Genomic DNA, 17,276 nt, shown 5'->3' on the forward strand with positions numbered 1-17,276 from the left:
AAGACCAACATTTTTAAATGAATAACTGAGCTCCTTAACCTTACTGATTTCACCATGGATGGGTGAAAACCTTACAACAGACTGACACTAGTCTAAGGACAGCACAAGGAAACTATAGCTCTGATAAATGCAAATGTTTCTTTTGTTTCCCTGTCTCTTTATGTGGTTATCTTCCAGCTGCTCTCCATATGAGGGGTCAGCAAACTACAGGCCATGGAGCAAATCCAGTCTGCCTTATAGTTTTGTAAATAAAGTTTTACCGGAGCTCAGTCATGTATATTTGCTTGCCTTTTTATGACTGTTTTCATACTTCAATGGTAGGGTTGAGTAGGAATGACAGACCACATGAAAAAGCCCTGTACAGAAAATGCTTGCCAATCCCTGCTTTATACCATAACCAGATTGCCCTAATACTCAAATCTAATCATGTGACTCCCCACTCCAATGAGTCCCTACAGTAAACATTGCTGTCTCCCTACCCAATAGCAATTCCCTGTTCTGTCTTGCTGGAGAAACACGCATCTATTTGGATATTTATCATGCCAATAGCCCTCCCCACTCCAAAAGAAGAAATGATTATTCTAAGCTCATCATAGCAATTACATTTGCTTCCCCAGTGCCTGGTTTAGGAATGAGCATGTGGTAGGACCCAGCCAATAAAATGTTACAGGAAGTCAACTGCACCCTTCTGAGTCTTCTCCCTAACTAAAAGAAACATGTAAAGAAAAGCCACCCTTTCAGCCTTCAGATATTGTCGGTGAAAACATGATGTTTGGAGCTGTTGCTAATTAGTCAGCGATGAAAATAGACATGAACAAAACACCGTGTTATCACTGAACCATCAAAACAACTCTGGTCCCTACTGTTTTAGCCACTGTTAGTTAGGTCATCTAGTATTTACAGCCCAAAGCATTCCACCTGGTAAATTTCCCATGGCCTACAGGAAAAGTTCTACTCATTTCTTTCTTTTTTCTTTTTCTTTTTTTGTTTTTGAGACAGAGTCTTGCTCTGTCTCCCAGGCTGGAGTGCAGTGGTGCGATCTTGGCTCACTGCAGCCTCTGCTCACAATGCCCAAAGCATTCCACCTGGTAAATTTCCCATGGCCTACAGGAAAAGTTCTACCCATTTCTTTCTTTTTTCTTTTTCTTTTTTTGTTTTTGAGACAGAGTCTTGCTCTGTCTCCCAGGCTGGAGTGCAGTGGTGCGATCTTGGCTCACTGCAGCCTCTGCCTCCAAGGTTCAAGTGATTCTCCTGCCTCAGCCTCCTGAGTAGCTGGGACCATAGGCATGCTCCACCATGTCCAGCTAATTTTTCATGTGTATTTTTAGTAGAGACAGGTTTCACCATGTTGGCCAGGATGGTCTCAATCTCCTGATCTTGTGATCTGACCTCCTTGGCCTCCCAAAATGCTGGGATTATAGGCATAAGCCACCATGCCCGGCCCGAGATCTACTCATTTCTATAGTATTAAAAAGTCTGGGCAGCAAGAGTCTCGCTCTGTCGCCCAGGCTGGAGTGCAGTGGCTTGATCTCGGCTCACTGCAAGCTCTGCCTCCCGGGTTCCCGCCATTCTCCTGCTTCAGCCTACCGAGTAGCTGGGACTACAGGCACCCGCCACCGCACCCGGCTAATTTTTTGTATTTTTAGTAGAGACGGGGTTTCACCGTGGTCTCGATCTCCTGACCTCATGATCCGCCCGCCTCGGCCTCCCAAAGTGCTGGGATTACAGGCGTGAGCCACCGCGCCCGGCCAGCTGTTTTTTTTTTTCTTTTCTTTTCTTTTTTCTTTGTGACAGAGTCTCACTCTGTCACCAGGCTGGAGTGCAGTGGCAATCTCAGCTCACTGCAACCTCCAGCTCCTAGGTTCAAGCGAGTCTTCTGCCTCAGCCTCCCGAATAGCTGGGACTACAGGTGCGCCACCATGCCCAGCTAATTTTTGTATTTTTAGTAGAGATGGGTTTCACCATGTTGGCCAGGATGGTCTTGATCTATTGACCTCATGATCCGCCCGCCTCAGCCTCCCAAAGTGCTGGGATTACAGGTGTGAGCCACCACATCCAGCTGACTCCAGCTTTTTAGTGTGGCATTCATCTTCCATTCTTACTTTCTTTGTGTTTTACACTTTTCCTTTCAAGTTCCTAGGAAACACCTAGACTCCATGGGACTAATCTTTGTGCTGTCATTCCATTCTCCAAGTGGAGTAGTTTTCTCTATTTTTTCCCTGGTGAGCTCCTCTTATATTTTGCCTCTTCTGTAATGCCTTCCTTGTGCTAAAATATAACTTTCCATATATCAACTCTTAAACTACACATTGTATCATAATTGCATATTACCTGGTTTTTGAGGCAGGAAATATATATTTCTTTATATGTTGATAATTCATAACTGTGTTTTTTGAATTAATGAATTGAGATGGGGAAGAGTTGGAATTTTACAAAATTTTTTTTATTTGTTATCAGTAGAATTATTATAAAACATTGGCTTTTTGTAGATTTTTTAAAGTTGTGGTTCTGCGTTACATATGAAGGAAGTAAAGAAAAATGAAATTTAAAAATGTACCTCAAAATAATCTCTGATTACACCAGTGTTTGAGAAGGCTAATTTAGTAACTTGTGGTCTGCTACAAGGAGATGATGACAGCAGTTTAAGTGAAATAGATGAGGTTGAAAGAAGTTAAAATGTATAAGTTCTTTATTTCTCTGAGAAGGAATATTCCCAGTGGTTACTTTTTCTGGAAATAGAAAATAGTGTAGTCTGCCAAAGCTAGAGAATACTCAACTATATCAATGCTGAAAGACTGATTATGATGAGGGCTGGTAACTTTGACAAGGAGCAGTTTCAATAAATAATTGCTGTGGAATCCTGACTGTAGTGGATAAGCATAGATACCCCTTGAGGGAACCGTTATTGGGAAAGGCAACAGAGAAATGAGTGATAACTGAAGAAGAATGTGGGATTCAAGGGAATTTTCTTTCTTTTTTATTTCAAAACAGAAGCTTTTAGAGTGTGTTTGTATGCTGCTGGGAATGATAGGGACAAGGATAACATGTTTATGAGATTTAATTTTGTATGTCTAAGTGTTTGAAAGCTCGATTCATTATCTTTTGTAGGTTTTTAGCAAACTAATTGTCCTTAAAGTGTTTATTCACGTAGAGTTTTATGGTAAGAGTTTGTTCCTTCAGCATTGGTTCAGAAATGTAACATATTAGCATAACTGAACCTGTGAACGGTGACCTAAAATTTAAACTATCATATGCAGATTGTTTTTAATTGTGAAATAATAAACATGCAAACACTTAGGCCATACTGAATAGAATTTAAACATCCCTGATGAATAGGTATGATCTGCTGAGGTACTCTAAAATGTCAGGAGTATCAACTTTATAGTTGTTTAGATTCTGGGGAGAAGGGGAGGGTTTTGTTTAAGTATTTTAGAAAAGCTAACTGTTGACAATCTATCAGATTATTACTTCTGGATTATAAAGTGTGTTTTTTTTTTTTTTTTTTTGAGACAGAGTCTTGCTCTTTCACCCAGGGTAGAGTGCAGTGGCACAATCTTAGCTCACTGCAACCTCCACTTCCCAGGTTCAAGCGATTCTCCTGTCTCAGCCTCCTGAGTAGCTGGGATTACAGGCGCCCGCCACCGTGCCCAGCTAATTTTTGTATTTTTAGTAGAGACGGGGTTTCATCATCTTGGGAAAGCTGGTCTTGAACTCCTGACCTCGTGATCCATCCACCTCGGCCTCCCAAAGTGCTGAGATTACAGGCGTGAGCCACTGCACCTGGCCTATAAAGTTTTTTAAAAAAATATTTAATCAAGTTGACCTACAATGGATTATAAAGTTCTGAAGTATCAAAACCATGTTTCCCTGGACCAACATTGCCATCAGCATGTATTGTGTGCTCAATGAGTATTTATTTGTTGAACGCGTGAATGAATGGGTGAATACATGAGTGAATACCTGTTGATGGATTTCATTAAAAATACTTTTTAGTTTTTTGAAAGTAGGTTTCTAAACTTGCCTCTGTATAAAGTTTTTTTATTAGAAAAAAATTGCAAGATTCTGACATTATTTATAGTTGTAGTCAGAAATGGAATGACAATGTGGGTTCATCTGCTATCATCTCTCTTTAAAACACTTGAAAATAAATGTTACCTTCACAGCATATCATGAAGCACATGTTTTTGAGGCAGAATTCTTGGGTTTGAGTTCTGGGTCTGCTACTGACCAGCTGTATGGGCTGAGGACAGTCACTTGGCCCTTCTGTGCCTATTTTCTTTCTTTATAAAATTCTTAATATGTTACTGACCTCACAGAATTGTTATGAGGATTATATGAGTTTGACACATGGACAGTGCTCAGAATGATGCACAGTACCTGCATAGTAAGTCCAGAAAAAGCTTACTAATATCATCATTAAAAAAGGGTTTCCCTTATATAAGAATGTGAGTAATATTTTCCAAATAGGATTTAGTGCCCATAAAGGCTTGTTTTTATTGAAAAGGACAACAATGAGAAGACCCTGGTATATTTATTTTTATCATGCAATGCAGGTAACATGTTTTTTTCTTTTGGTTTTACTATGAGAAATCTTGACCTAAATTTAATTCTTTGTAATTAAATTAGTAGTAGTAAATTTCTTTATCCCTTAATGTTGCTGTTTCTGTTTATAGTTTAATGTCCGTTGTAGAAAATTACTGCATTTTACATTACCTGTAAAAAAATTACCTATACACTTGATGAATAGAAGTAACACAAATGCAGACATTTTATATGATAAAACAGTAGTGTTAGATATTCTTTGTATTTTACATCTTTGCTATTTTTCTAAAAGGAATTGTTTTTTTTTTCAGGCCTGCAGATAAAACATCTAATGAAAAGAACGAGGTATTGTAAAAAAGGAAATGATCTAAAATATTGTTTTTAAAAAACAAGTTCTAAAAGGTAAAAATGAAAAAAACAAGATGTTTTGTTGTAAGGCTGTTTGCTTAGAAAAAGTGATGAAGAAACAGTAACCGTTGATAATGGTACCTTTTAAGAACAATCTGTTGCTTTAAGAAGTACCTGTATTTTTGCTCATACAAAAAAAATGGAGAAATACCGCTTCCGTACCTTTAGTATATGCTATAAATCTTTCGAGGACATTTTGAAACAGTATTATTTATCTTATAGGTCAAAAACCAAATATATCCTGAGGCTGACTTTGCTGACTCAATGGAGCCATCTGAAATAGCCTCAGAGGATTGTGAATTGTCTCACTCTGTTTATGAGAATTTTATGTTGCTGATTGAACAACTTAGAATGGAGTATAAAGGTAGGACCACTGCATAAATGCAAGGCCTTTTGATGTATCCTGCAGTAATGTGTGTATACATTGCTGAGAACTGACGTGTGATAGTGAAGCTCATCTCAGAAATACGCTCGGTGTTAAAATAGAGAACTAACTTATACTCTACACCAAAGAGCTATGATAACTCCACTGTACTTTTCTCAGTGTGAGTGGCATTCCCAGTCTTTTTTGTTGACTCTTTCTCTCCTATTCCTTCCCCCAGTGTCAGGTTACCATTTTTTTCTCCACCTGGAATGCTGCGAGAATCTTAGGAATCTTAAAACTGTTTTCCCAAATACCCCACCTCCTAAAACCATGGTCTACTCTGCAATCATAATGATAAATTTTTTAAAATTTGGATCTGATCATGTTACTCCTTTGCTTATAACTCAGCTACTACTTCTTATTGCTATAAGGTTAGAGATCTGAATCCTCTAGCTTTATCCTGCATCATTTTTACTCTTCTCTTTCTCTGTGTCCCACTCTGTGTCTTATATGTTTGTTCCAGCACTGATAGCTTCAGTGAGGTATAACTGATATGTAATAGACTGCACGTATATAAAATATACAATCGTGTGCACATTTGAAACCACCATAATCAGGAGAGTTAACATGTTCATCATCCATAAAAGTCTCTTCTTGTCCCTTTGTCTTTCTTTATTAAGAAACTGCTAAATTGTTTTCCAAAGTATTTGTATTGATTTTGCATTCCAACCAGAGGTATACGACATTTCTTGTTGTTCTGTATCATCACAAGCTCTTATTATTGCTGTTTTTAAATTTTGAAATTTTAGCCATTCTGATGGGTGTGTATTATGCATATCATTATGGTTTTAATGTGCATTACCCTAAGGACTAATAATGTTGAGCATCTTGTATATGCTTATTTGCCACCTGTGAACTGTCTTTTCCAATCTGGGTAGCTTATGAACATTTAAAATTGAGATTCGATTCAATCAGCTTTTTTACATACACCAAAGATAGTCAAACCTTTTCATTTTCAAACTGTTATCTTACTAAACATAGTAAATATTTTAAACTTGTGACAAAATGGTCTCTGTCACAGCCAATCAACTCTGCCATTGTAGTATGAGACCAGCCATAGACAATACATGTGTTAAAAATCACAGCTGCCTTCCATTAAAACTTTATTTGCAAAAATAAGAAGCTGCCCCGCAGGTTGGATTTTACCCATCCCTATTATGTGATCATGATTGTGAATAAAGACAGTTTTACTTCTTCTTTTCAAGTCAGGTAGCTTTTATTTCCTTTTCTTTCCTAACTGCACTGGCTTCAGTGCAATGCTGACTAAAATAGTGAAAGGAGACATTCCTGTATTGTTCCCGATCTTACAGGGAAAGCATTCAGTTTTTCATCATGACACATGTTAGTTGTAGGTTTATCAGAGATGCTCTTTATCATGCTGATGGCGTTCCCTTGTATTCTTTGGTTACTGAGAGGGATTTTTTTTTTTTAAATCAGGAATGAATGTTGTATTTTATCAAATGCCTCTATCTACTGAGATGATCATATGGTTCTTCTCTTTTAGTTTTTTAATGTGGTGAATACTTATATTTTAATGTCAAACAAACCGTGTATTTAGGGATAAACCCCACTTGTTTATGATGTATTATCCTTCTAATGTATCATTGGATTTGATTTGCTGAAGCTTTATTTAGAGCGTTTTAAAAGACTATTTTTTAGAGTAGTTTTAGCTTCACAGCAAAATTGAAAGTAAGGCACAGAGATTATCCCTGTACTCCCTGCCCCCACACGTGCATAGCCTCCACAATTATCAATATCCTCACCAGAGTGCTACACTTGATCTCATTGATGTTCCTGAATTGATAATCATAATCACCCAAAGTCCATAGTTTATATTAGGGTTCAGTCTCGGTGTCTTATATTCTGTGAATTTGGACAAAAGTATAAGGACATGTATTTATCACTGTAGTATTATCCAAAGTAATTTCAGAGCTTTAAAACTCCTTTGTGCTTCATCTGTTCATCTTTTCCCACCTTCCCTCCCCAACTCTTGGCAACCACTGACTTTTTTTACTGTGTCTATAGTTTTGCCTTTTCCAAAATGTCATTTAGTTGGTATCAGACAGCGTGTAGCCTTTAGACTGGCATCTTTCACTTGGTAATATGCCTTTGTGGTTCCTTCATGTCTTCTCATGGCATGATAGCTCATTATCGCATGGCTGTACCAGAAGTCGTTCACTCACCTAAAGGAGGATATCTTGGTTTCTTGAGAAACTGGTTACATTTTTACGTCCATGTTCATGAGGGAGTTTTCTCTTTTTGTAATATCATTGTCAGATTTTGGTTCGGGGTAATGCTAGAGTGACAGAATAAGTTGTATTTCTCCTCTATCTTTTTTTTTTGAGGGCAGGGGGAGAGGTCATGTAGAATTGTTATATTGCTTCTTAAATATTTGGTAGAATTCACCAGCATAGCTATCTGGGCCTGGAGTTTTCTTTCTAGGAAGGCTTTACTTATGCTTTCTTTTAGAGATACAGGACAGTTCATGTTATTCCTTCTGAAATTGGACCTTGGTAATTTTTGTTTTTCAAGGAAAGTGTCCATTTTATCAAAGTTGTCATGTTTAGTCACATAAAGCTTATCTTATTATATTTCTATTCTTTTAGTATCTGTAGAATCTATAAAAATGTCATATTACTATGTTTCTGAAATTAGTAATTTGCATCTTCTTTTTTATGATCAACCTGGCTAGAGTTTTATCACTTTTATGGACCTCCTCAAAGTGTGTGGTTTTATTGTTTTTTTTCCTGTTGTTTTTCCATTTTATTGGTTTCATCTTTGATGTTTTGGTCTGTTCGGCCTGCTATAACAAAATACCATAGACTGGGTAGCTTATAAACAACAGAAATAGATTTCTCACCAAAGTCCAAGATCTAGGTGCTGGCAGATTTGGTGTCTGGTGAGGGACCAATTCCTGGTTCATAGATCTCTTTTTTCCCCCTGTGTCCTCACATGGCAGAACAGGTGAATGAGCCCTCTGGGGTCTGTATATATAAGGGCACTAATCCCACTAATGAGGGCTTGGCTCCCATGAGCTAATTACCTCCACAAAGCCCCACCTTCTGATAACATCACCTCTGTGATTAAGTTTCAGCATATGAGTTCTGGGAGGATGCAAATGTCAGACCATACCAGATGCTTATTGTATCATTTCCTCTGCTTGCTTTGAGTTTAATTTGTTCTTCTTCTTTTTCAGTTTCTTCTCTTTTTTTAGTTTCTTAAGATAAAAGTCAAGACCATTGACTTGAGAGTCTTCTAATATAGACATTAAGTGCTAAAAAATTTTAAGTACTGTTGTAGCTGTGTTCCACAAATCCTGATATGTAGTATTTTCATTTTCATTCAGTTCAAAATACTCTCGAATTTCTCTTTGCATCGTGTCTTTGACCTAGGGTTATTTAGATGTGTATTACTTTGTTTTAAAATATTTGAATATTTTGATGAGATATTTTGTTACTAATTTGTGACTTGATTGCCATGTGGTCAGGGAACATACTTTGTATGACTTAAATCTTTCTGACTTAATTCTTCATTAAGATTGATTGCAGGCCGGGTGCAGTGGCTCACGCCTGTAATCCCAGCACTTTGGGAGGCTGAGGCGGATGGATCACGAGGTCAGGAGATCGAGACCATCCTGACCAATACGGTGAAACTCTGTCTCTACTAAAAATACAAAAAATTAGCCGGGCGTGGTGGGAGGCTGAGGCAGGAGAATGGCGTGAACCCGGGAGGCGGAGCTTGCAGTGAGCGGAGATCCCGCCACTGCACTCCAGCCTGGGCGACAGAGCGAGACTCCGTCTCAAAAAAAAAAAAAAAAAAAAAAAGACTGATTGCAGAACCTAGAATGTGGTCTGTTTGGTAAGTGCTCACTGGGTGCTTGAGAAGCATGGTGTTGTTCAAGTGTGCTCCATTCTTGCTGATTTGCTGCTCCCTTGTTTTATCACTTATTGAGTAAGTGATATTCAAATCTCAGGTGTACTTGTGAATTTGTCTATTTCGTCTATTGATTTTTGCCTCATATATTTTGAAGCTGTTATTAGGTGCACAAACATTTGAGATTACACGTTCTTGATTAACTGAATTTTTTTTTTTTTTTTTTTTTTTTTTTTTGGTATTTTTAGTTCAGACAGGGTTTCACCATGTTAGCCAGGATGGTCTCGATCTCCTGACCTCGTGATCCACCTGCCTCGGCCTCCCAAAGTGCTAGGATTACAGGCATGAGCCACCGCACCCAGCCGATTAACTGAACTTTTAAAAGTCATTAGGAAATGACTGTTTATAGCTGGTAATTTTTTTTTTTTTTTTTTTTTTTTTGGTGTGAAATCTACTTTGGTATTAACATAGCCATTTCTTCTCAGGCTTCTTTTGTCAACTCTTAGCCTGGTATATCTTTTTCCATTCTTTTGAACAATTTATGTTTTTACATTTAAAGTGCTTTTTTAAATAGGAAGCATGGAGTAGGTTCTTGCCTTTTTATCCAGTCTGACAATCTGCCTTTTAATTGAGATTTTTGGGCCAGTTCCATTTATAATGTGCTTATTGATACAGTGAAATTTGTCTGTCATCAAGCTGTTTGATTTCCATTGGTCCCCCCAGTTCTTTGTTCTCTTCTTTTTCTGCTTTCTTATCAATTAGTCCAGGAATTTTTATGATTTATTTTTGTCTCCCTTTTATGGCTTATTAGCGATCACTATTTTTTTCTATCTTAGCAGTTGCACTACAATTTATAGTATATGATTTGAACGTCACAGTCCATCTTCAAAAAATATTATGGCATATCATATATGGCATAAGAAAGTTATGAATGAAAACCCAAACATTGTATGTTCTCACTTGTAAGTGGGAGCTATGCTATGAGGATGCAGGGGCATAAAAATGATACAATGGAGGTTGGGGACTTGTGGGGAAAGAGTGGGAGGGGGTGAGGGATAAAAGACTACGGATTGGATACAGTGTATGCTGCTTGGGTGATGGGTGCACCAAAATCTCAGAAACCACCACTAAAGAACTTATTCATGTAACCAAGGACCACCTGTTAACCCAAAAGCTATTGAAATTTTTTAAAAAAGAAAATTGAATAGTATAGTTTCATTTCCTCTCTCCCAGCCAGATACTTCTGGATTTGTAGGATTATAGTTTTCTTTACATTTAGAAAGTTTTGGCCATTCTTTTTTTATTTTTCTGTCTCTCTTTTTCCCTCTTTGGGGACTTATTCCTGCTTGAAGTTTTCTCATAGTTCACTGATGTCTCAAATTTATGAATCTTCTCTTTGGTGATGTCTAATTTGTGTTCACTTCCATCCATTTTAGCTTTCATTCCTGACATTGTAATTTGAATCTCTACAAGTGCAGTTTGCTTTAAAGAAAAATCTTCCGGCCGGGCGCGGTGGCTCAAGCCTGTAATCCCAGCACTTTGAGAGGCCGAGGTGGGCGGATCACGAGGTCAGGAGATCGAGACCATCCTGGCTAACACGGTGAAACACCATATCTACTAAAAATATAAAAAAAAATTAGCCGGTCTCGGTGGCAGGCGCCTGTAGTCCCAGCTATTCGGGAGCCTGAGGCAGGAGAATGGCGTGAACCCGGGGGCGGAGCTTGCAGTGAGCCGAGATCAAGCCACTGCACTCCAGCCTGGGCGACACAGCGAGACTCCGTCTCAAAAAAGAAAAAAAAAATCTTCCATGCCTCTGCCTGTCTGCTTGAGCTTAATTTTAATATAAAGTTGAGTTCCATATGAACAGCTTGATCTTTCTGATCTTGCTTTTATGATTTGGTCTAATTTCCTGCTCCTGGGGCAAGATCTTTGTGATGACTCTATTCATTGCCATGCGAAGTCTGAGTTTTCCCAGCATCACTCATGGGAATGGACACTCTTTTTGGCACATCGTGAACACCAGACATGTTTCTTTCCAGTGTTTTTTAGATGTTTTTTTCCCCTTGATCTGGGGCGGTTTTCTGGCACACATGTGCTGTTTGTTACTCTGCTAGATACCCAGGAGGTATTTTTGCAAATCTTCAGTGTTCTTTCCCTGTACTCTGTCTCCTTTCCGGTGTTCTGTTTCGTGATCTCTGTCTGCCTTGGCTTTACCAGACTCTCAGCTTCATCATCTCATCTCAGGGAATCTGGTGGACTCTATGTCAGTTTTTTCTCTCTGTGCGGTAGCCTGGAAACTCCGTGAAGGCAGGGAGCTGGAGTGTTGGATGAATTTCCTTTGTTTCCTGTCTTACGGGGATCATTGTCTTCATTACCTGAAGTCCACTGCCTGGTAAATCATTGTATAATATATTTTGTCTGTTTTCTTTTTGGTTGTTTCAGGCAAGAAGGTAAATCAGTACTTGCTGTCCATTGTGGCCAGAAGCAGATTCCAGCAGAGCTTCAGCACCTGCTGTCGACTGGCAAGAATGCTTTTCTACCCCTTTGCTTAACTGCTTCCTTCTCACCCTTCATTTCTCAGTGTAGCCATCTCTTCCTCAGGGAAATCTTCCCTGGGCCCATTATAGATCAAATTCTTCTGTGTGATCATAGAACTCTGTTTTCTTACACCATATATCTGAATTTATAATTGTCATTTTTGTTGTGTTTGTTCCTCACTTCACTTAAGGCTAAATGAGAGTAGAGGTCTTATCTGTTTTATCTGCAGAGCTTAGTAGAATGTCTCCCACTTTGTAGGCACTCAGTGCATATTTGTTCAATGTATGAAGGAGACAATGTTAAAAATGCACAGTTTTTTAACACCTAAAAGTACTCATATATTTTATTTCTACCTTGTTTTCTCCCTGACACAGATTCTGCTAGCCTATCAAGAATCCAAGACACATTTTGTTTGTGTGAACACTTACTGAAACTTAAGAATAATCACTGTGACCAACTTACAGTAAAACTTAAACTAATGGAAAGTATGGTCAGTGTACTACAAAATGAGCTATCTGAAACAAAAAAGACAAAATTACAGTTAGAACTTCAAAAAATTGAATGGGAGAAAGAGCTGTACGATTTGAGGTATGATGTTCTAGTTCTAAAGAAATATTTATACTAAAGACAATATATCAGAATTTTTGTAACTGCTGACTTACCTTCTGCAGATTAATGGGGGAGAAACCTTTTTGGTCTTGTGGAATATGAAATTCTTGGAAATAATAAAACAAATTATTAACTGTGAACTCTTCTAATAAATAAATATATATTCTTTGCAATCTAAATGGCCATATAGAAGTCCACCATATAAAATCTTGTTATTCATTTAACAAATTGTAATTTGGGTATTAAAATTATCTTGTATTTATAATTAATGATGTAAGGAACATATTTTATCGTTACTATTATTTGTAGACACAGGGTCTCTGTGCCTGGGACTGGAGTTCACTGGTGTGATCATACCTCCCTGCAGCCTTGAACTCCATCCTCCTGCCTCAGCGTCCTAAGTAGCTGGGACTCCAGGTGCACATTGTCACGCTTGGCTAACTTTTTAAGTGTTTTGTAGAGATGGGGTATCACTATGTTGCTCAGGATGATCTCCAATTCCCAACCTCAAGCATTCCTTCTGCAAAATTGGCCTCCCAAATCATTAGTATGCCAGACATGAGCCATCGTGCCCAGCCCAGAACATTTTTTATATAAATGTTTTTCTACATTCCTAAACTGTTTGCTTTGAATAAATTCTCCAATATAGAATTATTGGTTGAAATATAGGAACTTTTTAAAAAGACCTTTGATCAATATTTCTTAATTTTTCACAAGAATGTTTGTGTTGATTTATAGTTCAAGCAACAGAGCATGAACTGGTCACTTTTCTAAACCCAAAATAATTTTCAAAAAATTTATACAGTTTTATTCTTTTTGAAAACTTTTTTTTTAATTTCATAGCTTTAGGTATACAAGTGGTTTTCGGTTAAATGGATGAATTGTATGGTGGTGAAGTCTGGGATTTTAGTGTGCCTATCACCCGAGTAGTACACATTGTACCTCAGTAGGTAGTTTCTCATCCCTCATCCTCCTCCCACACTCTCCCACTTCTGATTCTCCGATGTCCATTATACTACTCTGTCTGCATTTGTGCACCCATAGTTTAACTCCCTATTATGAGTGAGAATGTGGTTTTATTTGGCTTTCCATTCCTGAGTTAGTTCACTTAGAATAATGGCCTCCAGTCCCTTCCAAGTTGCTGCAAAAGACATTATTTCATTCTTCTTATGGCTGAGTAGTACTCCATGACATATATATACCACATATTATTTATTCCATTCATTGGTTGATGGACCCTTAGGTTGATTCCGTATCTTCGCAATTGTGAAATGTGCTGCAATAGACATATGTTTGCAGGTGTTTTTTTTGATATAATGATTTCTTTTCCTTTGGGTAGATACCCAGTAGGGGATTGTTGGATTGAATGGTAGCTCTATTTTAGTTGTTTGAGAAATCTGTCTACTGTTTTTCATAGAGGTTGTACTAATTTACATTTCCACCAGCAGTGTATAAGCATTTCCTTTTCACCACAGCTGCACCAACATCTATTGTTTTTTGACTTTTTAATAACGAGCATTCTGGCTGGAGTAAGGTGATATCTCCTTGTTGTTTTAGTTTGTATTTCCATGAATATTAGTGCTGTTGAGCATTTTTAAATATGTTTGTTGGCCATTTGGGCATCTTCTTTTGAAAAATGTCTGTTCATGTCATTTGTGTACTTTTTGATGGGATTATTTGCATTTTCTTAATGATTTGTTTGTCCTTTGTCAGATGCATAGTTTGCAAATATTTTCTCCTATTCTGTAGGTTCTCTTACTCTGATGATTATTTCTTTTGCTGTGCAGAAGCCTTTTCTTTTCTTTTCTTTTGAGGCAGAGTTTCACTCTTGTTGCCCAGGCTAGAGTATAATGGCGTGATCTCGGCTCATGGCTACCTCTGCCTCCCGGGTTCAAGCTATTCTCCTGCCTCAGCCTCCTGAGTAGCTGTGATTAAAGGCATTGGCACCACGCCTGGCTAATTTTGTATTTTTAGTAAGACAAGGTTTCTCCATGTTGGTCAGGCTAGTCTTGAACTCCCGACCTCAGGTGATTCTCCCACCTTGGCCTCCGTGTCACTGCACTCTTGCCTGGGTGACAGAGCGAGACTCTGTCTCAAAAAAAAAAAAAAATATATATATATATATATATATTTTGGTTTTTGGTTAAATGGATGAATTGTATGGTGGTGAACTCTGGGATTTTAGTGCGCCCATCACCTGAGTAGTACACATTGTACCTCAGTAGGTAGTTTCTCATATATATATATATATATACATACATACATACATATTATATATACATATTTTATATATATATACATATTTTATATATATACATATTTTGTGTATATATATATATGTATATATTTTTTTTTTGGTAGAGATGAGGTCTCATTATGTTGCCCAGGCTGGTCTCAAACTTCTGGGCTCAAGTCATTCTCCTGCCTTGGCCTCCCAAAGTACCGGGATTACAGATGTGAGCCACATGTTAGGCCTAATCCATCTTGAGTTAATTTTTATATATGGTGAGAGATAGGGATCCAGTTTCATTCTTCTACATGTGGCTATTCAATTTTCCCAACACCATTTATTGAATAGGGTGTTCTTTGCCCAGTTTATGTCTTTGTACGCTTTGTGAAAGGTCAGTTGGTTATACATATTTGGCTTTATTTCTAGGTTCTCTATTCTGTTCCATTGGTCTACGTATGTACTTTTATACAAGTACCATGCTGTTTTGGTTACTTTAGCCTTGTCATATGGTTTTAGATCTGGTAATGTGATGTCTCTGGCTTCGTTCTTTTTGCTTGGGATTGCTTTGGCTATTCAGGCTTGTTTTTGATTCCCTGTGAATTTTAGGGGTACTTTCTCTAATTCTGTGAAGAATGACAGTGGTATGTTAATAGGAATTGCATGGAATCTGTAGATTGCTTTGGTTAATATGATCATTTTCACTATATTGATTCTTCTAATCTATGAACATAGGGCATATTTCCATTTGTTTGTGTCATCTATGATTTCCTTCAGCAGTGCTTTCTAATTCTCCTTTTAGAGATCTTTCACCTCCTTGGTTAAGTATATTCCTAGGTTTTTGTTGTTGTTGTTGTTGTTGCAGCTGTTGTAAAAGGGATTAGGTTCTTGATTAGATTCTTACCTTGGTCATTCTTGATGTTTACTAGTGCTCCTGATTTGTGTACATTGATTTTGTAACATGAGACTTTTACTGATTTCATTGATTAAATCTAGGAGTCTTTAGGGTTTTCTAAGCTAAAACAGAGATAGTTTGACTTTGTCTTTTCCAATTTGGATGCCCTTTATTTATTTCTCTTACCTGATTGCTCTGGCTAGGACTTCCCAGTTTTATTCTAAATATGCATGAAATAAGTAAAATGGACAGTAACTGATGATTATTTTATTCCATATCTCTCATATGCAGATAAAATTAATTCCAAATTCATTCCAAATTCATTGTTGAAACACATATTATCCTTTACTTTTAAATTAAATATTAGATCCTGTCTTGTTCCAAAAAGGGATTTTAAAATTGGTGATGAAATACTAAAGAATCAAGAAGATAAGTTGAAAGTGTTACCCAAAAGAGAAACATAAAAAGGATGGGGTAACAGTTATAGACAGCTTAGGCTAGTCTTGGATTATAGTAATCTGCAGATACATGTTGTGTGAATGACATCTGAAGGTGTTATCTTACACTGTAAATCATTTTTATGACTACACATACACTATTTCATGAAGATGAAAATGCATTTCTAGTGAATTTCTAAACTTGTTTGTAAACAGTAACTTCTTTTAAATTAGCTAACTCTAAATGATCTGTTCTAATTAATTTTCAACTTGTATAATGTGAAAAAGAAGTAATTTTCAACTTGTAACTTTACTGAAAAATTTCAAATATGCTTTTCCATAATATTTACCAGGGTTACTAGTAACAGAAACTTACCCGTTAATGGAATATTTCTTTCCTCACTACCTCTCAAATATATATGTCCCTTGGAAGAGATCGAAGTGAGAAATTAAAAACATGAGAACTAGAAAGGAAACAAGAGCATAGGAGTTTTTATGAGGATAATAAACCCACATGGGAAGAGCCAGATCACAGAATAAACTTTTTTATTTTTTAACAAAGCACATTTTAATGTAATCCATGTTTAACTGCAGACTTGCCTTAAAACAAGAAAATGAGTAGAAAAGAAATGCCGTTATGTTGTATAATAAAGATAGTGAACAGTTAAGAATAAAAGAAGAGGAGTGTGGGAAAGTGGTTGAAACAAAGCAACAACTTAAATGGAATCTGAGAAGACTTGTTAAGGAATTGAGGACAGTAAGAAATAACTTGGATCTGGTAAATTAATCTTTGGTGTAAACTTCATTTTTCTAACTTTATGTTTCATCGGCATTACTTATAATTTTTTGGCTTCATGTATATCATTTAGGTTTAAAATAAACCAAAACTGTTATTTCCTCTTAAGAATGAACTATGACATTTATAGATAAAATTATTTACTGTAAACCTTGTCATCTAATAGATGCTCAGTCTGTGTTTTTAGAGTGGAGGATAAGTTGAGTTTAATCACTAATATAGCTGTTCATTTACACATTTTTTATGTTAAAATACAGGCTAAATAGCTTTGAAACTATAAGGACACTAGTTAAATGTTTTGAAAGAAATTTTATTTCACAATGCTGTATCTTCCCGTAGTTAAGAACTGTTTTTCCTCTTTGACAGATTTAGCTGTCATGTATGCAATTAAGATTTGAGTGATTCTTGAGGGATAAAAGTTCTTGTGTTTGAACAGACTACTTCTTTTTAGCCGTTTTATAAGAGAGGCTCTGCTCTTAACCTTTTAGATTTTCTTTTTCAGTGCTATTAGACCAAAACCTCCATGT

At 37.0% G+C, this 17,276-nt stretch overlaps 1 protein-coding gene across 1 annotated transcript in view; it reads left to right on the forward strand.

Annotated features, from left to right (window-relative positions):
• LOC742910 (coiled-coil domain-containing protein 144A) overlaps nucleotides 1-17,276 on the forward strand; it is a 273,420-nt gene that overhangs the window by 184,427 nt on the left and 71,717 nt on the right. Inside the window, 3 exon segments of the mRNA XM_063798976.1 lie at nucleotides 4,854-4,887; nucleotides 5,173-5,314; nucleotides 12,160-12,373. Coding sequence (XP_063655046.1) covers nucleotides 12,347-12,373 — 27 coding nt within the window. The 5' untranslated portion in view covers nucleotides 4,854-4,887; nucleotides 5,173-5,314; nucleotides 12,160-12,346.

Source organism: Pan troglodytes, chromosome 19, assembly GCF_028858775.2.
Source record: "Pan troglodytes isolate AG18354 chromosome 19, NHGRI_mPanTro3-v2.0_pri, whole genome shotgun sequence".
In the NCBI taxonomy this organism is placed as follows: Eukaryota; Metazoa; Chordata; class Mammalia; order Primates; family Hominidae; genus Pan; species Pan troglodytes.